The sequence below is a fragment of the Mytilus californianus genome, unplaced genomic scaffold (genome assembly GCF_021869535.1).
Source record: "Mytilus californianus isolate M0D057914Y unplaced genomic scaffold, xbMytCali1.0.p SCAF_5, whole genome shotgun sequence".
NCBI classification, from domain to species: domain Eukaryota; kingdom Metazoa; phylum Mollusca; class Bivalvia; order Mytilida; family Mytilidae; genus Mytilus; species Mytilus californianus.
The window spans coordinates 48,971,802-48,986,144 of NW_026262701.1; the positions used below are offsets into that span (position 1 = coordinate 48,971,802).

The 14,343-nt window shown below is 30.6% G+C and overlaps 1 protein-coding gene across 1 annotated transcript; it reads left to right on the forward strand.

The window, feature by feature from the left end:
- Nucleotides 1–6,812: 6,812 nt before the first annotated feature.
- On the forward strand, nt 6,813–12,698 carry LOC127702413 (perlucin-like protein). The gene is made up of 6 exons (XM_052206620.1): nt 6,813–6,854; nt 8,612–8,745; nt 9,119–9,222; nt 9,753–9,834; nt 11,064–11,299; nt 12,599–12,698. The coding sequence occupies exons 2-6, from the start codon at nt 8,622–8,624 to the stop codon at nt 12,626–12,628; spliced, it is 576 nt and encodes a 191-aa protein (XP_052062580.1). The 5' UTR covers nt 6,813–6,854; nt 8,612–8,621; the 3' UTR covers nt 12,629–12,698.
- The last annotated feature ends 1,645 nt before the right edge of the window (nt 12,699–14,343 follow it).

The window sequence follows — 14,343 nt, forward strand, 5'->3', positions numbered from 1 at the left end:
ATGTAGGACCCCAATTTATTTACTTGTGGTGATGTTCATGGATTTAGCATAAAAATCGCTTTTTCTTCATCAGACAAATCTTGAACAGAAAAGTTTATTTAAATTATCAAAAAAGTTGTTTTTCAATTCCCTATTTTATTCACAATCTAATAAAAAATGTTTTTCATCTTCTAATATGTTACATTTAAGACATAATCTCTGCTATCTATGAATATTACTTATAAGTATAGGATCATCATAATATCTATAATGCAAAATTTTGTTTAAATGTTGGAGATTGCTTCTGAAAAAAACCTATATATATGTGTATGCATTTCACAAACGGTTCTATGATAAATTTTGTTCCTCGGTGTCAGTTCTGTTTTGTTTGTTTAGGATTGAAACAAAGACCTCAAAATCCCAGTTCAATATGCTAAGCGTTTTCTATAAAATCTTTGCAATATTAGGGTAACTGGCCATAATTTGAATTCGTTTGTGACAAAATTGCATGGAGAACATTCAATATAGAATCGTCCTTTAGTTTCATTAGATGTAGAACGCAAAGGAGGTTGTGGTGAAAATATTCAGCACAAATTAAACCTAGTAGCACCAGTAGTCAACCCACATGAACAAATCCTTGGCAAAAACATATTTTGATTACTTACATTCGTGATACGCCCCTCTTTTTGACACTTGATCATGTATTGAACAGACTTCCACCTCTCAATGGTAAACAGCTGAAAAAACACAGTTAGAGGTTGTCTCACCATCTCACTGGTTTGTTTTCTTTTTTCGAGAGTTGGAAGTTGACAGCATATATTTGATTGCTTTTGTTTGACGTACAATTTCTTATAACTAGACACCTGTCTAGATTTGGACTGTCTTGTTCTTGTATTAGATAGTGAATGGGGAGTCTGTATATCTGTCCGTTCATTCGTCCTCCTTTTGTCCCACTTTTGTATCCGCAACTGTTCTTGAACCGCTTGTCAGAATTGTATGATACTCAAGGAATATTACTCCATTATTCCGGTGTTTTCTTACCAAAGCATGGACTTAGCCATTGCTTTATTGGGGGTAACATTTATCCGCAATTTCTCCTAAACCCCTTGTTTCAAATACTTCAAACTTTCTCACAATCCTAACCATATATAAATCTATTATAACATAGTGTTATCTCAGAGTGTTACATGTATATGGATGCAAGCAAAGTTTCATCACATCTACCCCAACATTTATATATGCTCATACTTTGAGCAGTTGAATACACAACAATAGTTTTCCTGTGATAAAAATATGGGGATAAGTTTTAAATTTGCCAAAAGTGTTGGTTCGAATCACCTGTACGATAAACAGAAAAATTCTAAGTATTTCGAAATATTTAAAGTTTTATCATCAGTTATATTATAATTATGACCGTTTCAATAATAATTCATGTCAACACAAAAGTGCTCTCTACCCACGGGGAGAAAAAAGAGATAGGACTAATCCTGTAAGTAATTCACTACTATAACCATGATGGTTTAAATCAAAACGTTTTCTTTTCCTTCTAAAATTGAATATTAAGAATTTACACTATATACTTAAACTTTTTCGACAACTTTTTCATATATATTCATAAAATCAAAATTTTATTATAACAATGCTAGCTATGGCTGTTAAATACAGAACGAATTCTTTTATCTAACATGCTAAAATGAATTGAATTTAACCCCCAAAGTCAATATGTAGGTTTTCGTCAAACAAATTTTGGTTAAGAATGTTATTCGAATAAATAAATCTATAAAATTTTACAAAATCTGTCAATATTGCGGTTTTGAGCATTTTCTTTGGGTCATCCCATTAAAAGTAAAACATACGTCTGTTTGAACTCCAAAGTATACGTGAAAGTGTCATTCTAATTTCAGTAAAGATTAGAAGATTTTTTTTTTCAATGCCCCTGTTTGATATAAATTCACTAGGAGAAATTGACCCAACCCCTTTGTAAGCTCAATTTAGACCCAATAAAGGTGTCGGTTCGATAAGGCCCAAATATGACCCCATTTCTTTCTGAAATTAAAAAACATTATGTAATGACTATTACACAGAAGTCATATTTAACTTGAAAATTATGTTTGTCGAACACTGTAATGAAAATGAATATGGACGAAATCCAAGAGATTTTGTCAAATTTTCACAAAAGTTTCATTGTTTTCTTTTTCTTTTTTGTTGTGTATGAATTTCAATATTGAAGTAGAAAAAGTTCTCTAAAATTTTTCAATTTTCTTTCAACTTGAAACACTTTTCATCTTGAAGTCATTGCTTTGATATTGAGACCTTATAACGCCCTTAACATGATTAACGATAAAAATAATTTTCAATTTTGTACACAATTAGTTCGCAAAAAAATACACATAAGCTCGAACCTCATATAGAATTTACTGACCCCATATATATCGTATTGGGTTACTAGCACACTGTGTAACGAATTTATCTTACTGACTATCTTAACATATGGCATTTAGACTAGTGGCCTATCAAAGTGATCAAGTATTCGATATAAAGAACATACTTCCATTGGTCTATGCAAAAACAAAAGCCAACAATAACAACTTTTTAGCTTTTCATATGGTTTCTGCATTTATTTCAATCGTTCATTATCAATTTCTTAATCTGTTGTCCCGGTGAAACGTTTCAATTTCTTCCTCGTGTTGTTTTTATAAAGGACGTAACACTACTAACCGTGTATTAAAATAAACCATACATACTAACCCCATATACAGGGTCTCCACGCGATCGCTTTTTACCAATGATATTCCTAGAAATGTATAGGAGGTAAGATAAATGTATATGCTTGATGGGATATTCCTTTTTATCCTGCTTTAGGGAATATATTTATTATTAAACTCACAACAGCTTAGATATAACCATACATTGAACCACAGTGGACAGCCGTTGGCCGGGTCAGATCAGGTAAACGTTCGTCCGTTATGCCCACTTAGTACGTTTTATTTACAATGAACATTTAAACGCACTGGCCGCCAAAGGTTTTCTCAACGATGTAAACAAATAACAATGATTTCACACAATTACAGTCCGAGGCATCTACATGGAGATTTACAAAAAAACACCATATATATATATATATATATATATATATATATATACACATTTGCATTCATAAAATAATGTTTTACATTCAAATTTATAGGTATTTATTTCAAATATGATTTGTATTATCGCTGAAAAAAGTTTCCATTAAAGAATAATGAATGAAGTATCATTAAATAATAGAAAAAAATACAATATAGTTGTTTCTATGTTTAAAACTTAAGTTCTGTGTCTAAAGAATACACGAGAAAATAAAAGTCCTACGATATAAAGAGTTTCGAGAAACCGAGTACGACTGATTTTCATCTTAAGATCTTTTTGTTAAAACTACCAAAAACTTAGTTTTAAAACATATTACTTGGCATTCTGATTTAATTTTTAACGTTTTTTGTTGCTAGTTTCATTTGTGGGCTTTTTTGGGACCATACACAATAAGTATAGATTATTACATGGCATTTTTCATATCAGACCCTTTATCGGCCCTAGGTCATGATATCAGCCCAAGAGCCGGAGGCTCGAGGGATGATATCATGAACGAGGGCCGATAAAGGGTCTGATATGAAAAATGACATGTAATGATCTTTTTATCATATACTTCAGCAGAAGAAATACAGACAAGAACTATTAAAATTTTGTCTTCCTTTGAAATTCTAGATAATAATTTACAGACAACCAAATACAAATTTATTAACTTTAATTTTTTGACTGATATAACAAGCATTTCATTTATCATGTGACATATCACAACAATTATTATGTTCTTAGTTTGAAAAATTTATTGTCAACGTCTGCCATGTTTACAAACAAATTTCCGGAAATGCACGAAGTTGCATGTGATAAACCCCACGGACAATTACGGAAAGGCATGTGATAATATACCGGAAGCAGTCAATAAAAGTTCGTTTATCAGCCCGCCGAGGAAATTCTTAGGAATCTGGTTGATAAACATTGTAACCCTTTCATAGCCTTTTAATTATTTTTAAATGTTATGGAACTGTAAAATTTAAGTAATATTTTATACAAGTATATGATAAAAGAAAATATCGCCCCCACGTCATATGTCATAGGATAATACCCGGACCTTGATTAATAAAAGTAATTTTAATCTTCTGAACATTATACTTTGCACAAAAAAGTCTTATCGAACACTCCAACGACCAGATTTTGCATGAGCATTCAAATATAATTATAATAACATTTTTCTCCCGGAAATACCATTCTAATACATCATATGAATCCGGTGCAAAATTAACGTTGATGCTTTGTGTGATCGCAAAACGCGGCTCGAATTTTGTAATGAGTTTCGTGGTAGAATTTTTTTTACAGTGAATTGAATGTAACCAAGGTTTTGATTTATGTACAATTAATAAAGGAGATGCCTGATATATGTCAATGTGACACCATTCAAGCTACACAAATAATCAAGAGACATCTAATCATAATTTTAATTTTTATTATTGAGTCGAGCGTCACTGATGAGTCTTTGTAAAAGAAACGAGTGTCTGGCGTAGAAAGTGTTTTTTTTTAATTTAAAGACAATATATATTGAAAAACTAGAAGCAAATGCAGTAAAACATATTCATGCAAAAAAAAAATAATTGAAAGTTAAGGAATAATCAACATTAAATTTTGACAAAGACACATTTTACTCTTTCTGTATGTTTTGCTGACCTTGCTATATGATTTTGATGTGTGATTTGTTTTGTGTCGCTGTAATGCTGTCTCATTGGCAAATACTAGACATCTCCTTTATTTATAGTTAACAGAATGTTAACATTAGTTACATTCCATAAATTGTCTTCTTATCGCTTGAATATTCTATGTGACTTCAAATTATGTTCCATGCGAAAAAATTATTGAGTCCAGAAGAAGCATACTGATTTTGTTTTACATGATCCACAAAATTTAGGTTTGTGCAAGGAAAAAATCTAGATGTGAATGTATTTTTTCTCTTAAATGGAACATTTTTTGATAGGGTGTATGTTAAACAAATTCCTATAAATTGTATGCAAAAAACTTTCATTTTATTAATGGAATGGAAATGTGTATGTAGTGACCATGTATATTCCAACTGAAAGGCCCCTGACAGGCTGTCGTTGCGTAAAATCATAGTCATTGGCAAACACAATAAAGATAAGCCGTCCTGTAATATCAACAACATACTGAAAAACGCATATCCAAGCTGTTATTAATCATATTCTTATACCATTGTCCACCGCCTATATTGCTTTTAATCTGATTTGTTTTATTGATATCCTTTAGCAAATTTTTTATCTTAGCTTTATCTGGAGTAAATATGCAATTTCTTCTAAGCCCCTTATTTGAATCAATATTTACTTATATATTTTAACCATATACATTGTGCACCTCTTTATTTTGTTTCTCTATTTTAATTATATTTTGGGTTTCCCTCAACAATTCATAGACTGCAAGTGACGGGATATATGTGAAGTATGTTGGTCGTATCACTATTTAGTACTGTTTTGCCATGAAAGCCTTTGTTTTAGTCGTATGTGATACGGACATTATGAGTTTTACTATTTATTCTAATTTTATTTCCTTGGTAATTTTTAGTATATACTTTATCATCAAACTGAAAAAACAAATAAGGGAGATAATCGAATATTCAAAAAGATAGTTAACTTCCTGTTACGTGTAAATATATCTGTCGGATATCAGGATTCTCATCAATGTTTGTTTCCTGTTATCTATAAGTTGATGACAGATCTTTGTTATTTTTTTTAATATTAACATTTCATGTAGACACACAACGACTAAGAGCTTGATAAAGACACCTGTCTTGTTCGAGTCTGTATATTGTTTTTCACTTGTCTTTTCTTGTCGTGTCTTTCTTATGTTGATGTTTGTGTGTGTGGAGATTTTGTTTTTGAGTTGCTGATTATTTAAGAATATTCTAAATATACTATAAACAAAAATAGACCCTTGGTTTTCCGTTACAGTTTTAAAATAAGCTTCAATACGTAATTTCATGATTTGAGTCTTTCACATTCACGAAGCAAAGACCAACCAATTAGAATATGAGGCCTATGTTTGGAAAGCGCTATGCTCTAAACATGTTAAAAATCCTTGCAACAACACTTTGACACTTACTTTGTCCCTTTATTCCAGTCAAACCACTTTTTTTTCCAATCTGCTTACTGAATTACTGTTTAATTTGTTCTTCTTCTGAGTATTCTCGAAACATATTCGTTCGACTGGGAGTTGAGCAAAGATTAAATCAATCAAACTAATGTGATTTGATGTGTACGCCTAATTATTTGGTTCGATTTATAATGAAAAACCACAAAAAGTAAGCATAACTTTAGTTAATATTTTAAGGTTTAGAAACATAATTCTAAAAAAAACTCTATTTTCAGTGCTGAAACAGTTTTATTTACCCATATAACTGATTCATTGATGCTTAATTTACGTCAAGTGTTCTGAAATAACGTGATCGAGATTGAGGGCTTAAAATTTGAATTTCCAAACCAAAGACAGTTTCCCAGTAAACGAATCATAACATTCGGGAAGAATATTTGAAATAAAATGACAATTATTGTTTAAATCAAAATCAGGATATAGTGTAGGTTACAAAGTTTAAAAATACGATTTCCAGGAAAACATCGGTTGCAGAAATTTTACACTGTACTACCGTAATACCATATAGTGACAGGTGGACCAAAGAAAGTTAAACACGACAAGGTCATGAAAGTTACATTGTTCCTATATCATAAACCAATATCAATATTCAGTAGCAGCTTTATAATTTTACATCAAAAAGCAAAAAGGTTTGTTGTGATTTTTTATATACTAATCTATATTTATGGTTTCGTAAAAATTTTATTCAATTTCATCTGATTCAAATTAAAAAAAAATATATACAAAAATAAGAACATACACGTAACTAACAATAACCAAAATTAATATTTGTACAGGTGTTTTTTTTCAAATCTGCTTGCTTAGTAAGTGTATGTTATCTAAAAGAATTTGCCTTTGAGTGATGCATCTGCACTTTAATTTTATTATTACCACATCCTATATTTGCTCGGAAAGAGAACACTGAGAAATGGTAAATATTAATGTAAACCGATTCAATTATTGCTTTCTATTGTTTTGCAATTTAATAAAACAATGAAACACCCGTTCACAAATAAACCATATCTTCGGTTCGTAAAGATCACATTGAGAGAGAGAGAGAGAGAGAGAGAGAGAGAGAGAGAGAGAGAGAATTTGAAATGTTCAGGTGCTTAACGCTATCTTAAAAATATTTATATTTAAATTGAAATGTGCACAAAAACTTCATTTGAAAATAAAATATTATTGACTGGCAATCTTTCAGAGAGAGAGAGAGAGAGAGAGAGAGAGAGAGAGAGACAGAGTGAGAGAGAGATAATGTTCAGGTGCTCAACGCATTCTTGAAAATATTCATCTTTAAATTTAAATGTTGTGCACAAGAACTTTATTTGAATATAAAATAGTATTGACTGGCAATCTTTCAAATTAAAACAAAAAAAAAAATACTTTCAACTGTTCAAACTTCAAAGTTGTTTTTAGATCACAACAGTTTTCAATGAAATGCAATCGGTATTTAGTAAAATTAAAGCAATGAAATCAGCGTCTTTCATCCAGTCTTCCTGCACCCAAATGATTGGCTGGGGTATACAATTATGCTAACTTGGACTTTTTCTATCTGGCAACAAAATCAATGCTCTAGTGGTTGTCCAAACTTATCGTCCTTTATCCGGATTGATCAAATCTTTTGTAAAACCTACCTTCGTGTACTTGTTTTATTGTTGATGTGCTCTCATCTTGAGAATGTATTCAATATTTGCAACAGAGAAAAAAACGATCAATTAATTCAGTTTAATGTTTTTCATATGCCAGTTTCTAAGATAATTGGAGCCAACCCACATCTAAATTTGGAAAAAACACAGCGGGCACTATAAGACATTACAAACTAACAAAATTACAATATTTTCAACACAATATTCGGGTTTAAAACACTTATATAATCGTAATTTATATTTGCTTACTTCCTGACGTAGAAGACGCAACTCATTCTACACAAAAAAAAGGTGACTGAGGAATAGAAATATGATCACCATTGGTATTCCTCCGACCGGCTATAAAACCCTCGCCAAAGTGGGGCGTCCGTTTGGCTGTGCGGGATGTACAAGCTCGCAGTCACGTCCGGTCAAAATGGAAACGTTAACTCCGATGCCTGTTGTAAAGAGAGTGCCACGCTCTTTGCAAGTTAAGAACCCTTATGACAACTCTCTGAGGGGTCCGTAGTGACCTGTTGCAAGGCTAAATTTCTATCAAGCAACCAACAATCAATCAATCTACACAAAACAAAAAATTCAAAATAGAGCACTTTTATTTATATTTTGATTTATATAACAGAAACCCCCAAATTCTGAAACGTTGAGAAGTTTACGAAAAATATAATTCCGTTTTATCACAATATAAAGTTGGCGACTGAAATTATTTGCCCCATCAAAAAAAGTTTCTGTCTGTTAAAATATAAAAAATCTTAAATGCTTAGTTTTTACAGGATGTTCCTTTCTGTAATTCTGGTTCTGTGTTGCATTTCTATGATCGAGTCAAACTCATGTGATATATCCAAAGAGAAATCAACGATATATAGCATGCTTCAGTCCATAGAAAAAAAGATGAAAGGTAAATTAACACTTTTCATTGTGGGAACTTGGCAAAGCTTGATAGAATCAAGCCATGGTTCAATTTACACCAATTTGACAATTCTTATAGATAATATCTGAATCCAAGGTTCTTTTACTTTTGTTAGAGTTGATTATTTTTTTTTTTGTGCAGGGATACGTTTTTAACGTAGATTTCAACGAAAAGGTTTTAAAGTGTTTAAAGTTCGTTAAAATCACATTAATATACTCCTGAATAACCGAGATTAAAACAGACGACTAAACAAATGATTTGACAATAGTATTTTTAATACTTATGCATTGTTCATTTTGAGATTATGCTACATGTACATTATTGGAATAATACTTATAAAAAATATTGCATATTTTAACAGAAAAGTGTTCTGCCAACTCAGGGAATTGTCCAGCCGGTTGGAAAAAATACAAGGATCACTGCTACTTTTTTTCACCGGACACAAAAATATGGCATTATGCTGCAGTAGGTCACTTCTTTACTTATACTAATATAGGAAATTATTCACAAAATTCAATGCAACTGGTCAATTCAATTGTATCAAGAGCTATTCGATCATTTATTAGGTGGGTGTTGGGTTAATATGTCTCTATTGCAAATACTAGATTTAGTTGACACTACTCAACATCCACAAGCCTAGATGGAATGTTTTGATAGCTTTTGATTAAAAGAAATGATCCCGTGCAAGAATATTAGCTAAATGATAAGTGTTTCCGGTAATATCTAGGAGTATTATACAAATCACTGTAATTTCACTACTACAATAATTACTAGAAATTTTTAGTGCAATGGCAATGGCATTTTTTTTAAATCTATTCATTCATCTTTCATATCTTCTGTCAATTATACCTTTTAATGTAATAAATATTTCATAAATTGTATGCAAATATATCAGATTGTAACGTTTACTGAAAGGTCAGAAGAAGTCATTTAAAAGTAACGATTTCAATCTTTGTTAATATCCAGAGTATAACGTTCTATTTCTGTTATTCCAGAAACAATGTAACAATATGGGAGGCTACCTTGTAAAGATTGAAGACTCAGCAGAAAACTCGTGGGTTGTTAGCAAGCTTTATGGTAAGTATATTTATACGTATGATAAGACACACCGACACTGTTACATTTTCGCAACACAGCTGTAGTAGAAAAATAACAAAATAGAGAAATCACAGTTGAGACAAAAAGTGTGTGAAAATAAATTTTAAAATTTTCAATATAGAACCGAAATTTAGGGAAACAGTGTGATTCTATATTATAATATCAATTAGGGTAATATATGGTAGCAACAAATACGTGCATAATTTACAGTGTATTTTATATCAAATTCTTTAAGTTCGGAAATATACCAAACAAAACATGGTAACGTCACCCAGGATTGTTTTCACACTACTTTGTCAAATGTATATGGATTAAATAAAGGGAAAGCTCATTATGTGACAACAAAAAATAACAGAGCTTTTAAAACAAATAGGTGAAATTACCAAGAGCTACCACTGAATAAAAGAAACATGGTTTCGTGTTCAAGCTACATAACATTTTTTCCAAACCGCACTCTCTAGGATACACTTTATATTCAGTTGATCACTTTCCCGCCAAATTATATAATAATACCATCTAGTGCTAGTTAAAAGATTTAACAAATGATAATGGGTGGAATAGTATATTTCCCTTTTTTTTATTTAAGGGAACGCTAACCTTAATACATTGAAACATTGATTTTCCGCATAAGTCAGTTTACTGTAAAGAAATACTAGTATGTATCATACTTTTATTATACAATTTTGATTCGGAATAATCCAACTATCTCTCGTTTTTTTGTGACTTAAGATGAACAAAAATCAAGACTTGAATGAATGTCATAATAAAAACATTATTGTTATTATTTTAATTATTATTATTATTATTATTATTATTATTATTATTATCATTATTATTATTATTGTTGCTGTTGTAATGCCCACAAAAATGTAAAAACGAGTTTAAACGTTCCGTCAATTAAGCCAAATTTCTGGGTTCACAAATAAATTTTGTATTAATTTAAATTCTTAACGAAAGATAGTTCTGAAAATTAACCGAACTCCAATTCAAAACTGTGTGGTTGTATATCATTTGAAAACGTTTGTATTGTTTAAAATTTGATTACACAGACTATAATTGAAAATGTCGTAGTATTGATGTCTTTTAGTAAATAAAATAAGGATATGAAGTATGTTTACGTGTAAGTTCATTTTCATTTGCATAAATAATTTGCTTTTTATATATTGACAACTTTTACTATAATATGTGTTTATTATTGCTGGAAACAGAATCGGTTAAGCACAACTATGGCTCTTGGATAGGAATGGCAGACTTTAAGAAAGAAGGAGACTGGAGATGGGTTCATGACTCTGACAAGGTTCGTTATTCCCAGTGGTATCCAGGCGAACCAAACAATAATGGGAGAAATGAAGACTGTGGTCTATTGATGACAGTCTTTAAGTATAAATGGAATGATGTACGATGCAACCTTGATAACACAGGGTACATCTGTGAGTGTTCACATGTAAGTTTATTTTCATTCAAATCAGTTCCCATTTTCATTTCTATGTTTGTTTATTGCTTTTCTTATGGCCAGAAATGTTTGGTCCACTGATAGGATTACAATTAATCCTCATTCATATTCAATTCAGCGTTATAAACGGCATTTCTTATTCAAAATATCCTAAATGAAAACTATTTCATTATTTGGACAATAAATGTCTGATATATTTAAACTTAATCTCCCCATTACTCTTCTAATATGCTCTCATTAAAAGGGGTTAAGTTGAGATAATGAAAAAGTAATGAAGTCATTTTTCATGGCATTAATAACAAGGAATTTTTTTTTTAAATTGTCAGAGCGACAATCACTTCCTAATTGTCTCGATTATTACATCATTGAATGTGACTTATCACGTATACTTGTACAGGGTGAAGCTGGATCTGTTTATCAATTCAACGTAAAATGAGATTGCCTATGATTTTCGTTTGGGTTCGTGTAGCCCAGTCTTATGTTTTCTGTATAGTGCTTTATAGACTGTTGTTGTTTTTTTCGTCGTTTTTCCTTTTTGGCCATGGTATTCTCTGTTTTTCTTCAAATTGTTGTCTTTGATTGTCCATTTGGTATCTTCTGTCTCTTTTTATGCAGTCACTTTATATGGTGCTTTATAGACAGGGAATGTAGTTTTATGCAGTAATTTTTCATAGTGTTCATAACAATTTATACAATCATTTTTCATGGTGTTTAGAACACATTTTAATGTCGTGATACATGTTTAAGGGAAAGGAATTAAGAATATTAATTTTCACGATGTTTAACAGAGAATGTTATTCAACTGAGTAATTTTTCGTGGTGTTTACAACAAGGGGTGTAATAGTATTAAGTTACTCTTCATACTGCTAACAAACTTTGTTAAGCTAAACTGCAAAATGTTGCCTGCTTAATTTTTTGTTTAGTATTATAAATATCAACTGAATCGTTTTCTAATCATTTTGAAATACATCATTTAGATATCTGTATTGTTGTCAAATTACTGGTGCGGAAATAAACTCTAAACAGGGGTTCATAAATTCAAACACTAAAAAGACATATTACTCGCGGAGCAAACTGCACTACAATATTTTATTGAACAAAATACGAATAATTCAAAATTTTAAGGTTTATATATAATAGCTTCATTTTGCAAAGTGAATATATGTTTGTAATCTCTGCTAGTAATTTTTCATGATTACTGTCTTAAATTTCCTCCGATACACATGCCAATTTTTTATTGAGAATAAAGTATATTCCGACATACTAATGTTTTCTTCTTCTGTTCCTAAGGGACCGAACTGCCGTCCCTTCAATGGATGAGAGAGGAACAATCAGCCACTAGAAGACAGATATATTGTTCACTTCATTAAAGAAATCTAAACAGAAAGAATTTTGCATTTCATCTCCTATATTTTAAGCATAAACAGTATATTAACTATCATATTATGTAAACTTTGCTTACCACTAAAGAGCCACTTTTACAAATCAGAATTGTGACAATATACAAAAAAAAAATACCACAATTAGCATCCGGAAAGTTCTGGAAAGGCTATTAATTACAAAAATATTCTCATGACGTACTGAAAGTCTAAATTTCACGGTTTGATATTTGTAAATACAAAAAAAAAAAACACCATAGAAGAAAACAATGGGGTAGAAACGACCATTGCTACTTAAGTTGACTTTTTAATAATAAATGATTTTTTTCTTAATTACTTGACTCAAATACATTAATTTGATATGTGGAGTTAAGAAAAAGAATTTATTGTTAAAAATGTTTATTAATATCTAACCATTATTGAAATCAATAGGCAAGTACTTCAAAGTAGACCGTATTTTCCCTCATCTATCAATAAACTGTTTTAGGCTGGTACTTCTAGTATAAACCGTGACAAAATGTAGTTTTAATGTTTAGAAGTGTTAATAATTCACTATGTAACAGTAACTTATTATCCATAAAAACTACGTATTATTTAGAACTACAATTAAACAAAGAACATTTGCTGATTACTAGACATTTTGCTTCCAGGATCGTGTCATTATTGAGCTCAGCCTTGAAAGTTGATGAGTATTAGTTTAGACACAAGGCGCGTTAATTATGCACTAAGTCTTGACATGAAAGCTTGGGACGTGATCAAACCGCAGTTCCTAGAACAGATGGATGTTTACAGACATTCATAAGTTGGGAATTTAAGTTAAAGTATATATCAAAGGTCGAATTTCAGCTGGAGTTTAGTTTACACCTAAGTCGTGCTTGCTTGAACAAATTTTCAAACAAATTATATACTTGGTTACTGTTGGACAATAAGGGTTGTATTTAGACCGAAGTTCGTTTGAAATATTATGCAAATAAAACATGAGGGTATCAATAAATACATATATGTTAACTTTGAACAAAGTTTTTATACTTGAGCATCTTAAAATCAGAAGATTTTTCAAACCGACTATAACAAAATTTAGATTCAAGATCAAATTTTTATTGCCATTTAAGCTTTAAACAATAAGTTGTGACAAATTCAAAATGAGTATACAATTTAACTTAAATTCACATATATATGTACACAATCATTTAATTACAGTATATATTCCAAAGACACCTGTCATTAGTTCTAACGACTGTTTAATGTAGTAAACAAATTTATTTACTTGTGATGGTGTTGATGGATTGAGCATCAAATCACGTTTTCTTCATCAGACAAATCTTGAATAGAAAAATGTATTTCCAAATAATCAAAAAGTTCCCTATTTAATTCACAATCTAATAAAAAAACAAATCCTCTTCCAAAATGTTACATTTACATGTAAGGCATAATCTCTGATCTCTAGGAATATTACTTATTAGTATAGGATCATCAAAGTGCAAGATTTTATTGAAAATGTTGGAGATAGCATCTTAGTAAAAGCAATGTGTAAACATTTCACAAAGTGTTCTATGATAAACTTTGTTCCTCAGTGTGAATTCCCTTTGTTTGCCTTTTTACTTGAACAAAGACCTCAAAATCCCAGTACAATTTGCTAAGCGTTTCCTATAAAAT

Excerpts from the sequence above, each read along its gene's own strand:
- LOC127702413 (XM_052206620.1), top strand. The coding sequence starts at position 8,622 with ATGTTCCTTTCTGTAATTCTGGTTCTGTGTTGCATTTCTATGATCGAG. Across the intron at positions 9,223-9,752 it reads AAATATGGCATTATGCTGCA|AAACAATGTAACAATATGGG; the intron begins GTAGGTCACTTC and ends CTGTTATTCCAG. Across the intron at positions 9,835-11,063 it reads GGTTGTTAGCAAGCTTTATG|AATCGGTTAAGCACAACTAT; the intron begins GTAAGTATATTT and ends TGCTGGAAACAG.